The following is a 16260-nucleotide window of genomic DNA, read 5'->3' on the forward strand; positions in this document are numbered from 1 at the left end:
TTAAATACTCAAAAATTTAGTTAAAACGTTCGCAATCAAGCTTTTCCCGTATTGACAATAAAGCCATTTATTTAAATAAAACGAAAAATCATCACAGGTGCTTAAACAACATTTGTTGGCAACTTTTTTATACGTTTTACTTAGTTTATCCCGTAAAACGACAGCACGTTTATTATACGATACTTAAAAACCTAACTTTTCTCCAGTTGTTGTGACCAAAAATTGATTTTCCCCTTTTTTAACTGAGCGGGGCTCGCATAACCATAGCACAGGGTGGGCAATTATTTTTGACAGCGGGCCGAATGAGAAACTCAAAATGAATTGGCGCGGCGTGCCAAAAAAGGGTATCTGAAATACACATAAAACAACGTGTGGTTTCTTTAAAAAAAATCTTTAAATATCCTTGTTTTGGCAAGCTGGTAAGTATAGGAACAGGTTAGGATGCCTTACAAGAGTAATGTATTAAAAAATATATTCTGAAATCAAGCAAAATATGTTGAGGCTTATTTTACCCCAAAAATTGAAAATTAGAGGGCTGGACTATATTGCTTGGCGGGCCGGATTCCGCGGGTCGTAGTTTGCCCAGGTCTGCCATAGCACGTTATTAGTTATTAATACCTGAACTAAAACCCTAACTTTACCCTACATTTTAATACTTGGTATATTTTCTCCAGTTGTTGCTGTTAACAAGTCTGCAGAGGATTACCTGGAGCGACTCGAGAAGCTACAAGCCGAGTTGGACGGGATCCACTACACAGTGCAAGCTTGGATGGCACTAACACTGCCTTCTGAGATGGAACCAATACAGAAGGCGCTGGAGCAACATAAGGTGAGCGCTTGTGCTATGTTTTGAACAATGTTTCAAACTAAACTGGGACACTTTTGAAGTACCTCCCGTAGACAATTGAATGTAAAATAAATAGTCTTGTTTTTGTATCAGATGATGTTTAGGCTGTTTAGTTAAAACATATGTGAATCATAAAATCATTTCTTAAAATATGTTTAAAACTAATTTTTCTTCTAAAAATATGTTTCAAACGATGTTTCATTTTTGTTTCCTGTTGATGTTTTTATAGACATATTTAACCATTTAACTCTTAAAAGAAAATGTCATTTAAACTACATTTATTTGCCACAAACAGATTGCATAATACTAACTTACTGGTATTTTTGGGTACAAATCACGCCCAAAAAACACCATAAAATATAACAACTAACCCTTTTTCTATTTTCTATTTTCTAATCACGCTTACTTCTTCATACAAAATAGAAAGTAAGTATAAAAACTCCTAATATTAATAAGTTAACTGATGAATGTTAACTTGTTACTATATTTTAATACATTCCTGATTTACGACACTTAATTTTCTGCTTTTTTGCAACAAAGAATTAACTTTCAAATTTCATAAAAAATAAAACTATAGTTGATAAAAAATTTAGCACACCTAAAATAAAATAAAGTTATATTCAGAAAATCATTTTTTTGGCTTTATAGTCGCAAGGCCAGAAACTTGAATCATCGACCTAAATTAACGTACGAAGTTACAAACCGCTTTCCTAAATTTCCAAGTCAACGGTTCAAATGTCATACTTGACGATGAACTTCACAATAGATCCGACCGCGACTTAATATTTGTAAAATTTGTACCATCTTAGATATCCAGATTACTAATCATATCGTTTCCACTTAGGCTTACAACAAAATAAGCGCTTTAGCTCGCATAAATTTAATTTTTTTGGTGAATTTTGCCTAAAATCCAAATTACTTATGTGATTTTAATTTCTAAGCGAAAAATGAAATTTTAGGCAAAAATCACCGAAATGTCATCATTGGATTGAAACATGAAGATAAAGACAACCATCTTCTGAAACCACCTCAATTGTGTTACTAATTCCATTGATGTTTATCCCTTTGTCCTATACAGGCTGGAACTGAACACACCAACGACGTTTCCGATCGTTTCGATCAAATCCGATCTGACTCGGAACCCCTGCTTGCCACCGACACCCCCCTCACCCACAAACTGGGGGCTGTGTGCGACAAACTGGCCAAGCAAATCGACGCCGTGAAGCAGCTAAACGAACTATACTCGGAAAAGTGAGTTTTTGGTGATTAACTGGAAAAGAGAATTTTTATTATAATACGATAGCGTAGTACACCGTTAGTCTTTAACAGACCAACTGAATTAATCAATAAAATAAGGATTTCCATGCAAGCAAAGCCGGGCTGGAAAACATTTAGCTCTTTTTTCTAAACTGGCTTGGCATGGAAACCCTAAATTGATTGACTGATTCTGTTAGGCTGTTGATGATTGTGAACTAAAAAAAACAGCTTCAGAAGGGCTTTATTACAGTAGCGGAACACATATGTGTGTGTGTCTTTCATTTTTATTATTATTTACACCTTTAGGAAGCCAGTTAAAATTTAAATTTGTACATTATAGTAATAATGTACTCGATACTAGATAAAATCTGTCATAACTGAAAACAAGTGGTATTCTAGATTGAATAAAAACAAGTTTTTTTTATTTTCTCAACAAAATTGCTAGGCTTTTAGTTTTCTGCATTCAGATGTGGAGACATTAGTAGTCATACGTGGTCTTATTCAAGTCCCTAGTCCGACTCCGACTTCACAGCCCTGGTAGCTTTATTTATTTTTGTTCTGTCGTTTAGGTTGGAATCTACTTGCACGATGATGCAGGCTGTCAACGGTGCAAGAGTGCCTCTGTGTCATTACGAGAAGCAGCTTCTTTTGCACGATACCATGCCAGCAAATGCAGCTCAACTTCAGGCACAGAAGGAAGTGTTCGAGGTAAGCTTGGACTGAATTAATCGAAAGAAAAAAAAAATGTCGCTGGGTAATAGTTATTTTGTTAATAATTTACTCTAGTTTAAAGAACATTTTTAAATTAGGGCTGTTAAGTGAAAATGCAACCTAAGGTTCAGCTGCTACTTGTACGTTTAATTTCTTGCCTATTTTAAGCTGAATTTTTAAACAAATGTGTTTTGGTTTGAAATTGAATGTCAAAGTCAAATAGAATGAGTGATTCGACACCATTTTCATAAAGATGTTTTTATACGCACTTATCGTCATCAGTTAATGTGAAAAATATATTTCAGTCACCTTAACTGATGATGATACAAGTGCGTACCTAGAATGAATATTAAAGCCCATACGTAGTAAGGTAGCATTTTGAACGTTTCGTGTATTACTTTATTCATTTTCAACGTGGGTTATTCAAAACATTCAAAATGCCACCGACTTCTGTATGGGCTTCGATATTCTAACTAACCTTTGATAGAACCTAAAAGCGTCATTAACCTAACATTAACCGTAATGCGAGCTTTTGATGTTCAAAATTCAAGCCGCGCAACTTTAGAAAACTTTCCTGCGTAAAAATCCCGTCTCAAACTTTTTATAAAAGTTGCCTAAAAATTGAAAACTCTTTGCTTAATAAATTCAAACCACGCACATTTCAAACTTACCCGCGTAAAATCCGCTCTCGACCAATAGGAGCTCGCCGCCGACGCGCCAAAGCACGACCCCAAGTTCGACGAGCTGACCCGGAAGTGCGATTCCCACGTTTCCTGTTTGAACCGGATCCAACCCGATGACGACACGAGCGCGCGAATGTATTGTGACATCACAAGCAACCTGAACGAACGTTGGCGCGTCGCCAAGGACCAAGTCAATGAGAGGTGAAGCAAAAAATTATTTTGGCTGTTTTCTTAAAAGTTCTGCATTTTTTTAATCGAACAACTTTTTTTTTTTTTTTGGGATTGAACAAAGCACCTATTTTGGCGGTTTTCTTAAAAGTTCTACAACTTATTTTTTGTTCGAAAAATTTATCTTACCTCGAAAAATTTATCTTTACCGTTTTGTTAAAAACAATTTATTTTTAATTTTTTAATAAAGTCAACTAGAGGTGAAGAGAAAACTTATTTTGGCTGTTTTTTTAAAAGTTCTACAATTTTTTTAATTACACAATTTTTTTTTAGCTTTTTTAATTTTAAGTCAATTCGAGGTGAAGCGCAAATCCTATCTTTTTGTTAAGAGTTCTGCAATTTTTTAACGAAAAACTTATCTTGGCTGTTTTGTTAATAGTTCTACAATTTTTTTCAATTAAACTGTTTTTTTATTCTTTAATTAAACTCAACTAGAGGTGAACGAAAAACCTGTTCATTGTAAAAGACTAATATTTTTTATTTTATTTCAATACCGATACCTTATCTTTTGGGCGAAAATATACCTATGCATTCCGAAACCAAATAACGTCATTACTATCCACGGTCATATAAGCAAAATTTATAAAATTCACCTCTTTTTTTATGCGAAAAAAAACAGAAATCTACAATTATCAGTTATAGTTTTGCCGCATAAATAACGTTAATGCACTAAAAATAGTTTTTTTCGCGCCGACGTAATTTTTAAATGCGCCGACGACAATCCTGACGTAAAACCCTTTTTTCTCATTTCTACTCAGACTTGTTTTCTTGTCACGTGGTGGCGCCACACTGCGTGAGATCGAGAGCAAGACGAAGGATCACGTTGATTGGCTGGAGGAGCACGAACCCAGCATCCTGGAGGCGGTGGATCACTCTTTGGAGGACTCGGAGAAAATCAAGAGCAAACTCAATGAACAAGAGGTAAATTTGAGATATAATCTGGCAAAGTAAGTAATGCAGTGCTGAAAAAATTAGACAAACACTTTATTTGCTGACCAAACAAGTGAACAGTGCTACAAAAGAAACAACCACAGACTAAATTTTCAGTTGCTTAAGTCTGGACACCTTAAAAACAACATGATTAAATTTATTTTTGTGCATATTTGCAAACATTGCAAAAAAATGACCATGAAGCACAGCGAAGGGATATCGAGAAAGAGCTGCCCATAAAATAAATAAATTTAGTGGCAATATTAAAAGTAACACTAATTGGGAAAAAAAGTGCGTAGATAGACAATTTCCAAATGTCTTAACGTTTTAAACTAAATTTTAGAAGAAAAAAAAGGACTAAACAGTTGATTAATTAGCAGAACGTAATATAACGATATGCAGGTTACGTACTGTACGATTTCTGTTATGATATGCCTTCTCACGTGTCTGTGCGACAGTGCCTACAAAAAAAAATACCAATAATTACAAATAAAAAGCGCGTAGATAGACTAAAAATAAATTTAGTGGAAATATTGATAAAAACATGCGTAGATAGACCATATACGAACTTTAACGGTTTAAATTAATTTCATAAGAAATAAAAGCAAAGTACAAAAATAAAACTTACTTCCAGATGTCTGTGCAACTGTTCCTACAACAACAAAAACAACAAAACAATAAAAAAACAAATAAAAAAATAAATCTTACTTACAGGTGGTCCAGGCCGACCTTCGAGGCCAGTGCAAGGATTTGGAGGGCGTCCAGGATTTGGTGAGCGAATTTGACGAGGCGGCCCGCGGATACGACCAGGTGGCCCTGGCCTACGACCCCCCGCTTCCTGAGGGGGTTGAGGGGGCAAAACACTCCCCCACGGAACTGGAGGAGAGGTCGGGAAAGAGAAAAACGATCATCGAATACGAGGTTCGGGAAATAATAAGTTTTTTGACCGTTTCTTTTGCTTTTTGCCGTTTTTTTTTTTCATTTTCTGTTATTTTATGGTTAATTCTATTAAAAATTGATTTTTTTTTCTCATTTTTATTTAGTTCTTTTACTTTCGGAAGTAAAATTTAATCGGCCATTCAATTATTTTTTGTGTGTTTTTTTTTTGCTTCTTACCTCATTATTTCCATTTTGTTTTGTTTTTTTTACCTATTTTTCATACATTTTTTTGTATTTTTTACTTATTTTTACCTCTTTAATTTGATTTTTATGATATTAAGAAGATTTTATTTATTTGTTGATAAATTGTATTTATTTCGTTTTATTCTTGCTTTTTATTTGTTTTGAGTTTTGCTTTTGTTTTTAAATATTCTGTTAAGTATTGTCAAAAGAAAAACTAATAACAATATTTATTTAAAAATTCTCCACAAATTGAAATGTTAACAAATCGAACTTTTTTTTTTAATTTACTTTCTAAAAAAACACAACTTTTATTTTAACTACCCCTCTTTAAAAGTTTTTTTTGTTGTTATAAAAAGATGGTAATGAAAAGACAACAAGGAATAACAACGGTGATTAACGAAAAAGACTTACCTTGGTATAACGACAGAGTTCGGGTGTTATTTCAGGTTATCACGATCACACGGAAATACGACAAACTTAAGAACCTGCTTTCTGAGAAGGTCGACCATTACAAGGTTGATTATCAAAAAGCAAAGGACAAGGAGGTATGTGGGTTTTTTAACGCAACGTACATTTCTACAGTGCTAAAAAAAACATTTGTTAAAGTTTTAAAAAAATAATAGTTTGAAACAAAAATCTAATAAAAATTTAATATGGTTTGAAAAAAAAATGGAAAAAAAATTGTGAATAAATGTTGCTCAAGGATTCATCCATTTTAAAAAAACAAAAAAACTTAACGCTTCTTAACGCGGCGTATGTTCAACGCAAAAGTTGGCAACCCGGTTTGGGTGAAAAAAAAACGAATTTGCTGTGAACTTGTTTGCTTGCGTCTGACAAAAACAACCAACCAACTACTACTGACTGCCGCGTGGTGAGGTTTCTAAAGGCTGTCATTACTAACCAACTCTCGGGCGAAAAAGCCGCGAGAAAAAAACAAACAACAGAAAAAAAGCGACGGTTCGCGGTTGGGGTTTCGGGGAATCCCGCATTGCTATAGAAATCGAATGTTTGAAAGAAGGAGAGATTTTGTAGTTTTTTCGCTTGCGCTGTGTTTTTCTGTGTCTTGCGACTTTACCTGCATTTGGTGGAAAACGGAAAAAAAATATCAGGACTGAATTTTCGGGGCCGCGCATCTTTCAGCATGGATTGCGATTTGCTATTGCTTATAGACGCCTGTCAATCAACCAATCAAAACTTATGCCAGGTGAGTGATTCTCCTTTTCTCCCGCTAATATCCTCTTTTTTTCGAGTCTCGTCCATTAAGGACGGCTCTTTTTGTATTGTTTTAATGCTAGATAAGTGGTTTCCAACCTTTCTTTGGCTCGCGGCACCCAACATAAATTATATCGATAGTTCGCGGCACCCTTACTAGCATTTTCAAATGAAATGCACTTTTTCTAATTAATGTACTGTAACGTCATCATAAACGAAATTGAAACAGCACACATCAACTTTTCACAAGGTTGGAAAAAAACCTTCTTGAATTCTTGCACTCTAATCGTATCCAAACATTTGTACCCAGAAGTTTACTAATAGAGCAAAATTTGGACTTAACGAATTTTAAATAACTCTCGGCCATCTTTAGCGTTAGAAATTGCACCCCAGGTTGGGAACCACTGTGCTATATTACTGACACTACCTACAGTAGAACTGTTACCACTTATCTTTATCTATATAAACCAGCACTACCTTCCAACGTTCAAGTCAATACCTAAATAATTTTTTTCAGTAAAAACCTTTTTTTTTTAGTTTGGAATGCGGTGGCAAAGTTTTCTAAACCGTAGTTCGGCCCGCATTAACGTTTTTGCATGCCGTAATTTTTACCAGTAAAGTTAACTTTAAAGTTTTTGCGTGTAAAGCATTTTTCATCTCACTAACCAATGCGCCTTTTATTTCTCGCTATATTTGTGACTTTTTCGTTCTTAAGCGATTCCTATGAGCACCTATTCTTGAGATGAAGCCTAATTTTACACAGAAGTATAATGTTAATGTATTGCCGTGCATGGTTAGAGACCCTATGTACCAAGGATTTCACCGAAATGCGATTTGATGTTATCTTAAAGCACGTAAAACTAATTAGTTTTTCTTTATCTTTGCACCAATTTTCAACTTTTTTTCAGGTATTTTAGTTTAAATTTTGTAAAATTTACGTTGTATACTGGGAAATCGTTTTATTTTAAATTAAAATTTTTAAAAATCAAAATTAACCATCATTACTTAAAACAAGTTAAAATTCCACATTAAACACAGGATTTTTTTTATATGATCTCAAGTTGAATTGTTTATCATTGCGTTGTAATTTTAATCGGTGCAATCCTTAGGTTATATTAATACTTTAACGCAGAACATTTAGTCAAAGATATAGCCTTTCAGAAAAGTGTTAAGGTTATGAAAATGTAGATTTTAGTAAACGAATAATATACTACAGGCTTTCAGCATAATTTTACCAAAAAATGTAATTCCTATAGCTTATCACTAGGCGTACAAATCGTCTTTCTAATAATTGGTAGCTAATGATAATATAGTGATTAATTGAGGTTTGCTTCAGATAGATTCAAATGCTTGATAAAATCATTAGCGCCAGACTTACTTGGTGGTTGTGCATTTTTTGGCTGAAACAAACATAAACTCATTCGTTTACAGTGATTCGTTCAAGTCCCTTTTGATTAAAAAATTGCCTTTTTTATTTTAGCTTTTTGACAAGATGTGTTTACTCGTTCGCTTTACATTTGCTTTGCAAAAAAGAGCAAAAAAAGCAAAAATCACGAAATTGACTATAGTGACACATTTTTGTTTCAGTATTCCAAATATAACAGCAAACATCATTTATTTTACTAAAATTAATGGCGAAAATGTAAATCTTTTTTAAGAAATTATACCGAATTTTTTTAATTTTTCAAATTAAAGGCTGTTTTAGAATCAACATTACTGTTTGAGAATATTTATTGGAACCTATTCTTCTATTAAGCATTAATTTGATTATTTCTCTGTTGGCACGTACACTTTAGATTTGCTTGAATCGTCACTTTTAAGGGACTTGAAATTTTGTTCGCAACTTTCACCATTTTCACATCACTGCTTGCTTTTGGTGGCTTGATTGTTTGTTTGTGTTATACGTTGCACCCGCTTAAAATTACCGAGACATTTCGAAAATTTCACCTCATTTCACACTTCACTTCACTTCACTTCACGATGCTACGCTTTAAATCAGCAGTCACCAAACTTCATGTTGTCGTAATAAATATAATATACTGTTTAAATGTTTGTCAAAAACAAGTGCCAATAAATTTTGATGATTTTTAAACTTAACGGCAATTTAATGAAGCTTATTTAACTTTATAACAATATTTAAAAAGAATACCTAAGTAACTTTATTAAATTATGATTTAAAAAAATACCTAATTAACTTTATTAAATTATCTTTTAAAAAAAATTACTCAATTAACTTTATAAATTGTTTTCAAAAATTCCTAATTACCTTCATTAAATTGTCATTTAAAAAAAATTACTTAATATACTTTATTAAATTGTAATTAAAAAATTTACTCAATTAACTTTTTAAAATTATTGTTAAAAAATCCTAATTAATTTAATAAATTGTGAAGTTTGATGACCTCTGATTTAACCACAAAATTTTAAACACCTCCGCTTTTGATTATTCCGCCTTTTTTCGCAACATTTTAATTTTGCATGATGCCTGGCTTCCTTTTATTTGCAATCCGAATGCTCAAAATTTGCCGTTGTTCTTGGAACGCAAACGCACAACCTCGTGCTGACAATGCGCCGCCCCTGCAACCGGCAATCTTGACGCTTGAACGAGATTGAGTTGAATGGAAACCAGCAACGCGGCGAAATAAAAACACGGATTGGTCGCTGTCGATCATGTTGGTTACACGTTTGAATGTTGCTTGTTCGTTGTTCTTTCAAGTCGATCGGAAACGCAATTGAAATTGACATTTAACTTTCGGTTGTTTGTAAGTTCGTTTTTTTAATATATAAGTTCTGTAGATCCCCCATAGTTGCTCTTTTCTTTATGCGTCTGTTGTTTTGAATGATATGCGCAAGGATATGATTTTTTAGATGGTTGATTTTTGATTAAAATCGAAAATAAAAGTTTTCTTTTTGATTTTGTCCTTTTAGTTTTCGTTTAATGTCGATTTGATTTTGAATTTTCAAATTAACCTTTGATGTGTTAAAAATCGAAATTAGCAACTTTGGTAAAAATCAATAGAGACGGAGATTATTCATTCAAGAATCCTTTTGATTTGTTTTGTTTTTGTTTTCAGCGTAAAACCGTTTGTTTTACGTAGTCTTGTTTTTATTTTGTCTTGGCAAAAATGTTGTTGTCTCATTTTTGTTTGTCAAAGCTTTTTGTTGTTTTTGTTTTCTGTTTTTTAGTTGATTTAAAGCAATACAAACTGGGTATGCCAGCTTGCCAAAAAAAATGATAAAAAAAAATACAAAAAAAAATTGCCGCTTAAAAATGCACACCCACCATGTAATTTAGCAAAAAGTTTAAAGCAAAGTGATATAGAAAAAACAAGTGATTAAGGATGAGTTTTACAACCTTTAACTCCAGCAGTTATAATCTTATCATTAGTACTACAACAAAAATAAGTCTTGTAAAGCAGGTAGCACGTTAGAAGACAAAATTACACTGTTTAAAATAATTAAAAAAAAAAACTTTTTTACCAACATTGCCGCCTAATTTACACCCTTTTAAAAATCAGATATTTGCAATTTAAGCTTAAATACTTTTAACTTGCAAGCTCTCAATTTTTTTCAACGAATCCCGCCGAAAACGCAAGGTTAACATTTGGCTTACAGGAAGCTAAAAAGGCTGCCAACTACACAACTACCACTACAGAGATAACGACAACCACCACGACTAAACAACGCAAGGACATAAGGTTTCCGTCCTTCCTTAAGCGTAAGGCGAGTCTACATGACCTCCATTCTGCTGGACTTGTGTCCGATGAGATGGCACAACAACTTGAGATGGGAGTGCTTAGAGAGGATGAGGTAAAAACTAGGTTAAATATTTCATTATTATAAACCGACATTTTCTAAACACTTGAAATATAAACAAACGACATTCATACTTTTTTTTAAAGTGTGCTAAAATGACTAGAGAGATGAGAGGATGAGGTAAAAAAATTAGGTTTTTTTTTTGTTCTTGATCTTTAAATGGGAATCAAAGGTTGTAATGTGGAACAGAGCTCAGCTCGATATTTACTGTTTTGATTTTTAGATTAAACTTTTTGATTAAGTTTTGATTTTAGTTAAGCTTCTGTAGCTTAGTTTGTAAAAAGCCCGTCCTAGAATGGCACAACAACTCGAAATGGGAGTGCTTAGAGAGGTCGAGGTTAAAACATTAAGTTAAATATTTTATCATTCTAAACCGACATTTTCTAAGAGTTCGGCTAAACAGGATATGACGGGTTTTTGTTGACGAGTAGATTATTTCAACAACTTGTCACCACAATTTCACTTAGCTTCCCATCAACATACGTTATATCCTGTCGAATGTTGACCAATCAGCCACAAAAAACACTTCTTTTCTATCTAAACGTATTTTCGTAAGATATTTTATTTGTCTAAACTAAAACAGAGAGGATGAGGTAAAAATTAGGTTGCTTTTTGCATCACACTTGAGATAAAAATGAATTATAAATAAGCACACGACATTCATACTTTTTTCAAAAGTGCGCTAAATTGAATATATTATGTCTTATTTAAATGTTTCAACTTTCAAAACTTATGTGTGGCTTTACAACAACTTTAGATAAGGTTGCAAAGCTAGGGTGTTTGTTAGAGTAGTTATGTTCCTTTGAAGTGAAACTTTGTTGAAACTCATGTTTTAGCTGTTTGGGGTAATTTCGGCCACTTTGCCTTCTGCTGGCAATTCCGATTGAAGATAACTTTTTTCTCTCGAAAACCTACGTGGGCCTTTACAGCAGTTTTAGGTAGTATTTTTTTTTACATTTTCTATTTTGACTAAATGAAGCACGGTTGTGCGAAAGCTTGTCAAGATTTTAATACAATTTTTTTCTTATATTTTCTATTTTGACTTGATGAAGCACGGTTGTGCGAAAGCTTACAATTTGTCGTTAAACAGTTCCACCTGATTGCCAGTTAGAGAATGAGATAAACAGGGCTATCAACAAAGATTGGCATGTAAATGTAGAGAGCTTTAAGTTGTGCCGACCCCAGCTTAAACACCCTTTCATGCTTTAAGGTGGTTGACCAGCTTCGTCCTTACCTCACGGGTGACAAACCAATCGCTGGTCTGATTATAAAGAAAGCGAACAACATGAAAGTGTCGATTAACAACGCAATGAAGCACGGGCTCATTAAGACCGGTACCGGGTGAGTTTATGACTAAGGTCAAAATTGTTTGTGAAGCAATGTGTTCTTCATTTCTATATAACTAGCTATTCCAGCATGTCACACTTCGACCCTAAAATACACTTGTCTCATACAGCAATACATTGCGTTTGTAAAGTTATGAATACATTGCATTTGTAACTTAAACTTGGCTTACCCATAATGAGTTAAGTTAACACTCTTATATGTTGTTGTTTTTTTCAGCCCTTTTTTTATATCACTTAAAAACTCAAAACAAATTCTTTTAACTGTTATTATGTAGATCGCCTGGTCCTAAATTACCGAGGTCGTGAGTTCGAATCTCGTCGCTGATTTTTTTCTGGCCTTGTGTTCCGTGTATTCTGCTTATAGCAGCGACCCATTTTTTTCTGTCTAAACTTATTAATATTGTAACCAAACTAAACTCAGGATAATAAACGTTTTTTTTGTTCGCAGTCTGGTTCTTCTGGAGGCGCAGGCGGCCACTGGTAACGTTATAAACCCACTCACTGGCGAACTTATGAGCGTTGAGGAAGCTCATGCATCTGGTCTTGTCGATCCAAGGTAAATATATTCCAAACTCATCTTGGGTCAAAAGGAAGTTGTAAAAATATGTATTCAATTCCCGTTCATTTTTTTCTCCAAATCAGTGCGTCCACTTTCCCCAACATACGTTTCGCAAAATTGTTGCTCGTACAAAGACGAAAGGCTAAAACTTGCAAAACTTACTTCGGGCTAATTGTAAAATTGGTACTTCGGCAACATTTTTTAAATGTACGAAAGTTTCGATAAACTACACAGGAAATCTTCATCAATGCAATGATATGGCAGCTAGGCGACTTTTTTCGCCTATTTTGAAAAAAGTTACCGAAACGCCGGTACATTTAATAACAAATATTGCCGGAAGAACAATTTTACAATTTGTCCAAGGTGAGTTTTGGAAGTTTCAGCATTTCGTCATTTTACGAGCAACAATTTTACGCAGCGTATGTTCAGGAAAAGTGGACCTATTAATTTGGAGAAAAAAATAAACGGAAATTAATTACATATTTTTTTACGACTTCTATTTTTACGGGGTTATATTAAGGCATATGTAGTAGGTTCTGCCATGTTAGTAATTAGTTTGAATAATGGCGTATAAAAGGTGCTTGGTATATTTTGGTTAAATCGTTTGCGATTTAGATTACATAACTCGCCTCAGCGTAAAAAGCTAGGAAACTTTTTTTTTTTAATAATTATGTGCGATTATAGTAACCTGCCTAACTTTTTCTTCGCTGATTCCTCAATTTTGTTGTTGCGGCTAATTTGAAACTTGTTATAGATTGCGACAGTGAATAGTAGTACCCCGCGTATTTTGTACCTCTACAAGCCTTATTTTGTATTCGCAGATACTTTGACGCCTTGCAACGAGCCGAAAAGGCAGTGACTGGATTTGAAGACCCGGTTACACACGAACCACTTTCCTTGTACGAATGCATGAAGAGGGGATTCATCGTCGAAAGCCACGGTATCAGGTAATAATACTTCGAATTGTTCTTTAGATATACAAAATAAAGTATATGTTTTTAAATGGTTCTCGGCATAGATAGTATTCCACTGCCAATTAACCCTTAGGTTTTTTAGTTTCTAATAATTTATATTATAACGGTGCTATGGCTGTTTCTCGATTTGTTTCCCTCTGAGCCTGTGTAGCTCATTCTGTGAGAATTGGAACCTCGCTATAGGCTAGATTTTTCTAGTCTGGTCCCTCGGTAACAAATTCTGAAGGCATCCGGTGTACTGTCTTTACACACGTTTTTTTACGGAACATAAAAACGTTGACGTCGATTTTTAAATACTCAAGTAAAAACAAAATTAAAATAGATAAATACTCTTGAGCTTGAAAAATACTTATGAACGGCTAATTAATCAATACCAATTCGTGGACTTACAACACTATTACATTAAGAACTTAAGTTTTAAGTGGCATAATCATGTTTGCTCTGTTTAGGTTACTCGAGGCACAAATTGCCACAGGTGGGCTGATCGATCCCCGAGCAAACCACAGAGTCCCGATCTCAGTGGCTTACAAGAGAGGACTCTTTGACGAGCGGATGAACCAGATCTTGGAAGACCCCTCGGATGACACAAAGGGATTCTTTGATCCAAATACACAGGTTAGAGTTGCTTTCAGCCTGCTATATTCGTTAGAATGCAAGTGTGAGATTTATCCAAGTTGGGAGATCAGAAAGTCGAGTGGCAGGATTAGAATGCTATGAAACTACTTCAATAAATACCCTGCTAAATTCGAATATACTAAAATACCCTGCTATATTCGTTGGGACAGAACTTTCCGAACTTTTCTTACACCCTTTTGATTTTTTCCAAAACATCTCGCGAACCTTTAGGTTCGGCTTTTAAGCAACACATTTCTCGTTTTGTACTTCTACACATTTATTGAAGGAAACTCTACTGTAGTTTTTATTTTATTAGTTCTGGAACTTGCACATCGAAAGAAAAGTACAATTTATATGAACGTTGGCCAACAGTACGTAGGCCAGAGTATAAAATCTGAGGATCGACCAACTATAATTAGCTTACGTTTCACGCCATTCTGCTAGACCAAATTATAACGATTGAAAAGCTAACAAAACCTTCTAAAAAAAAGTAGTAATTGTAGTTATATCAAATTTTAGCTGGAATTCGAATAGCATGGCGACATGGCGATAACTTAAATTAAAAAATAAGCGGCATTTTTAACAATTAATCTATATTGCATAAGATGATCAATTTTTTCTTCTTTTTTACATAATGAGTCGTTCATTTTTTACTCGAGCTAGTCCCATAAAACAAAGTCCACATTAAAACTTGCGACACGCCAATGCCAATCCACACACGAATCGCAACTTTTTACGACGCAGAAAAACCTGACGTACCTGGAGCTGATGTCCCGGTGCCAACTTGATGAGGAGCACGGATTGCTCTTCCTTGTTCTTACAAGGGACGTTGACATCCGGAGCTTGATGCGGGGTCCTGTAAAGAGAAGGAGTCGAACTGACATCAGGTAAAAAAATGAAGCAGAATAAAATAATTGTTTTTTTATATTTTTTTTAATGATGTTGCATTGCCAGAAACCATTAGTTTTAGTCTGCTTTCTTTTATTTATACAAAATAAAGGTTTCTTTTATCGAATTGAATACTGATAGGCCTAAAGCTTTTAGGAGCGAAATGTACTTTTCATCGTTTTACATCCAAACAAACTGATTTTCGGTTCACTATGTTGTGTACTTCAATCTTTATCATTAATATGCAACCAGAATCGTTTGTTTGTATTTATTGATAAATTACAAAAAATGCCGATTCCAGTTTTTGAAAAAAACCTAAAACTAACATACATACTTTACACTCCTTTCATTTATACCAAAAATAACACTTGATTAAATCAATGATTTTTTTGAATATCATAGGAATTTGAGGGGTTGTATAAAAAATTTTAGAGGGTATTTTTTTGTGAATATTGTTTTTAACTGAGGACTCTTTTGATTCTTGGAGTTTGTCTTTATTTTCAACTTATGCATATGCGCCAACAAAAAAATAAAAACCTAATCTTCTTATACTTATTCCTCCAGGTTCGTGACAGCTTACCACCACGAGGCTCGTCTCCAGGACATCTACGACGCAGGACTCGTCACGGAAGAACAAGTCAAAGAACTGGAGGAGGGAAGACTCACAGAGTCTGACCTGGAGAACCAACTCAAGGTCTTCCTCTTTGGAGGAGAGGAGCCTATTTCTGGAGTAATCGTAGAAGAAACAGGTAAGAAAAAAAAATAAAAAAGTGTAAATATTAAAAAATCCCGACCTTGTTGTTCAAGAAACAAGTAGGATTCGACTGAAGTATAATGTTGATAGTATGTTTGAAAGTTATAACAAAAATAAAAATAAAATATACAAAATAAAAAAGGGAAATATTAAAAAAATTCGGTCGTTATTGTCGAAGAAAATGTTTAAAAATGACAAAACTAGTATTTAATTTAGATGCTTTAGGATGATTTAATTATTATTATTATCACAACCTATACAACGTAGAAAGCATTTCCGTTATGGTGAAAAGGAATAACGATTTATTGAAAACCTTTA

At 33.9% G+C, this 16260-nt stretch overlaps 1 protein-coding gene across 1 annotated transcript in view; it reads left to right on the forward strand.

Annotated features, from left to right (window-relative positions):
• Positions 1-16260, forward strand: part of LOC146146720 (uncharacterized) — a 73488-nt gene that overhangs the window by 37869 nt on the left and 19359 nt on the right. The window contains exons 40-53 of the mRNA XM_083386983.1: positions 675-829; positions 1926-2098; positions 2674-2812; positions 3515-3699; positions 4485-4647; positions 5371-5577; positions 6225-6323; positions 10606-10800; positions 12017-12147; positions 12601-12708; positions 13533-13658; positions 14135-14300; positions 15045-15187; positions 15753-15937. Of these exons, the coding sequence (XP_083243109.1) occupies positions 675-829; positions 1926-2098; positions 2674-2812; positions 3515-3699; positions 4485-4647; positions 5371-5577; positions 6225-6323; positions 10606-10800; positions 12017-12147; positions 12601-12708; positions 13533-13658; positions 14135-14300; positions 15045-15187; positions 15753-15937 (2175 nt within the window). The remainder of the gene's footprint in view (positions 1-674; positions 830-1925; positions 2099-2673; positions 2813-3514; positions 3700-4484; positions 4648-5370; positions 5578-6224; positions 6324-10605; positions 10801-12016; positions 12148-12600; positions 12709-13532; positions 13659-14134; positions 14301-15044; positions 15188-15752; positions 15938-16260) is intronic.

This window comes from Ascidiella aspersa, chromosome 4 (genome assembly GCF_963924565.1).
Source record: "Ascidiella aspersa chromosome 4, kaAscAspe10.2, whole genome shotgun sequence".
In the NCBI taxonomy this organism is placed as follows: domain Eukaryota; kingdom Metazoa; phylum Chordata; class Ascidiacea; order Phlebobranchia; family Ascidiidae; genus Ascidiella; species Ascidiella aspersa.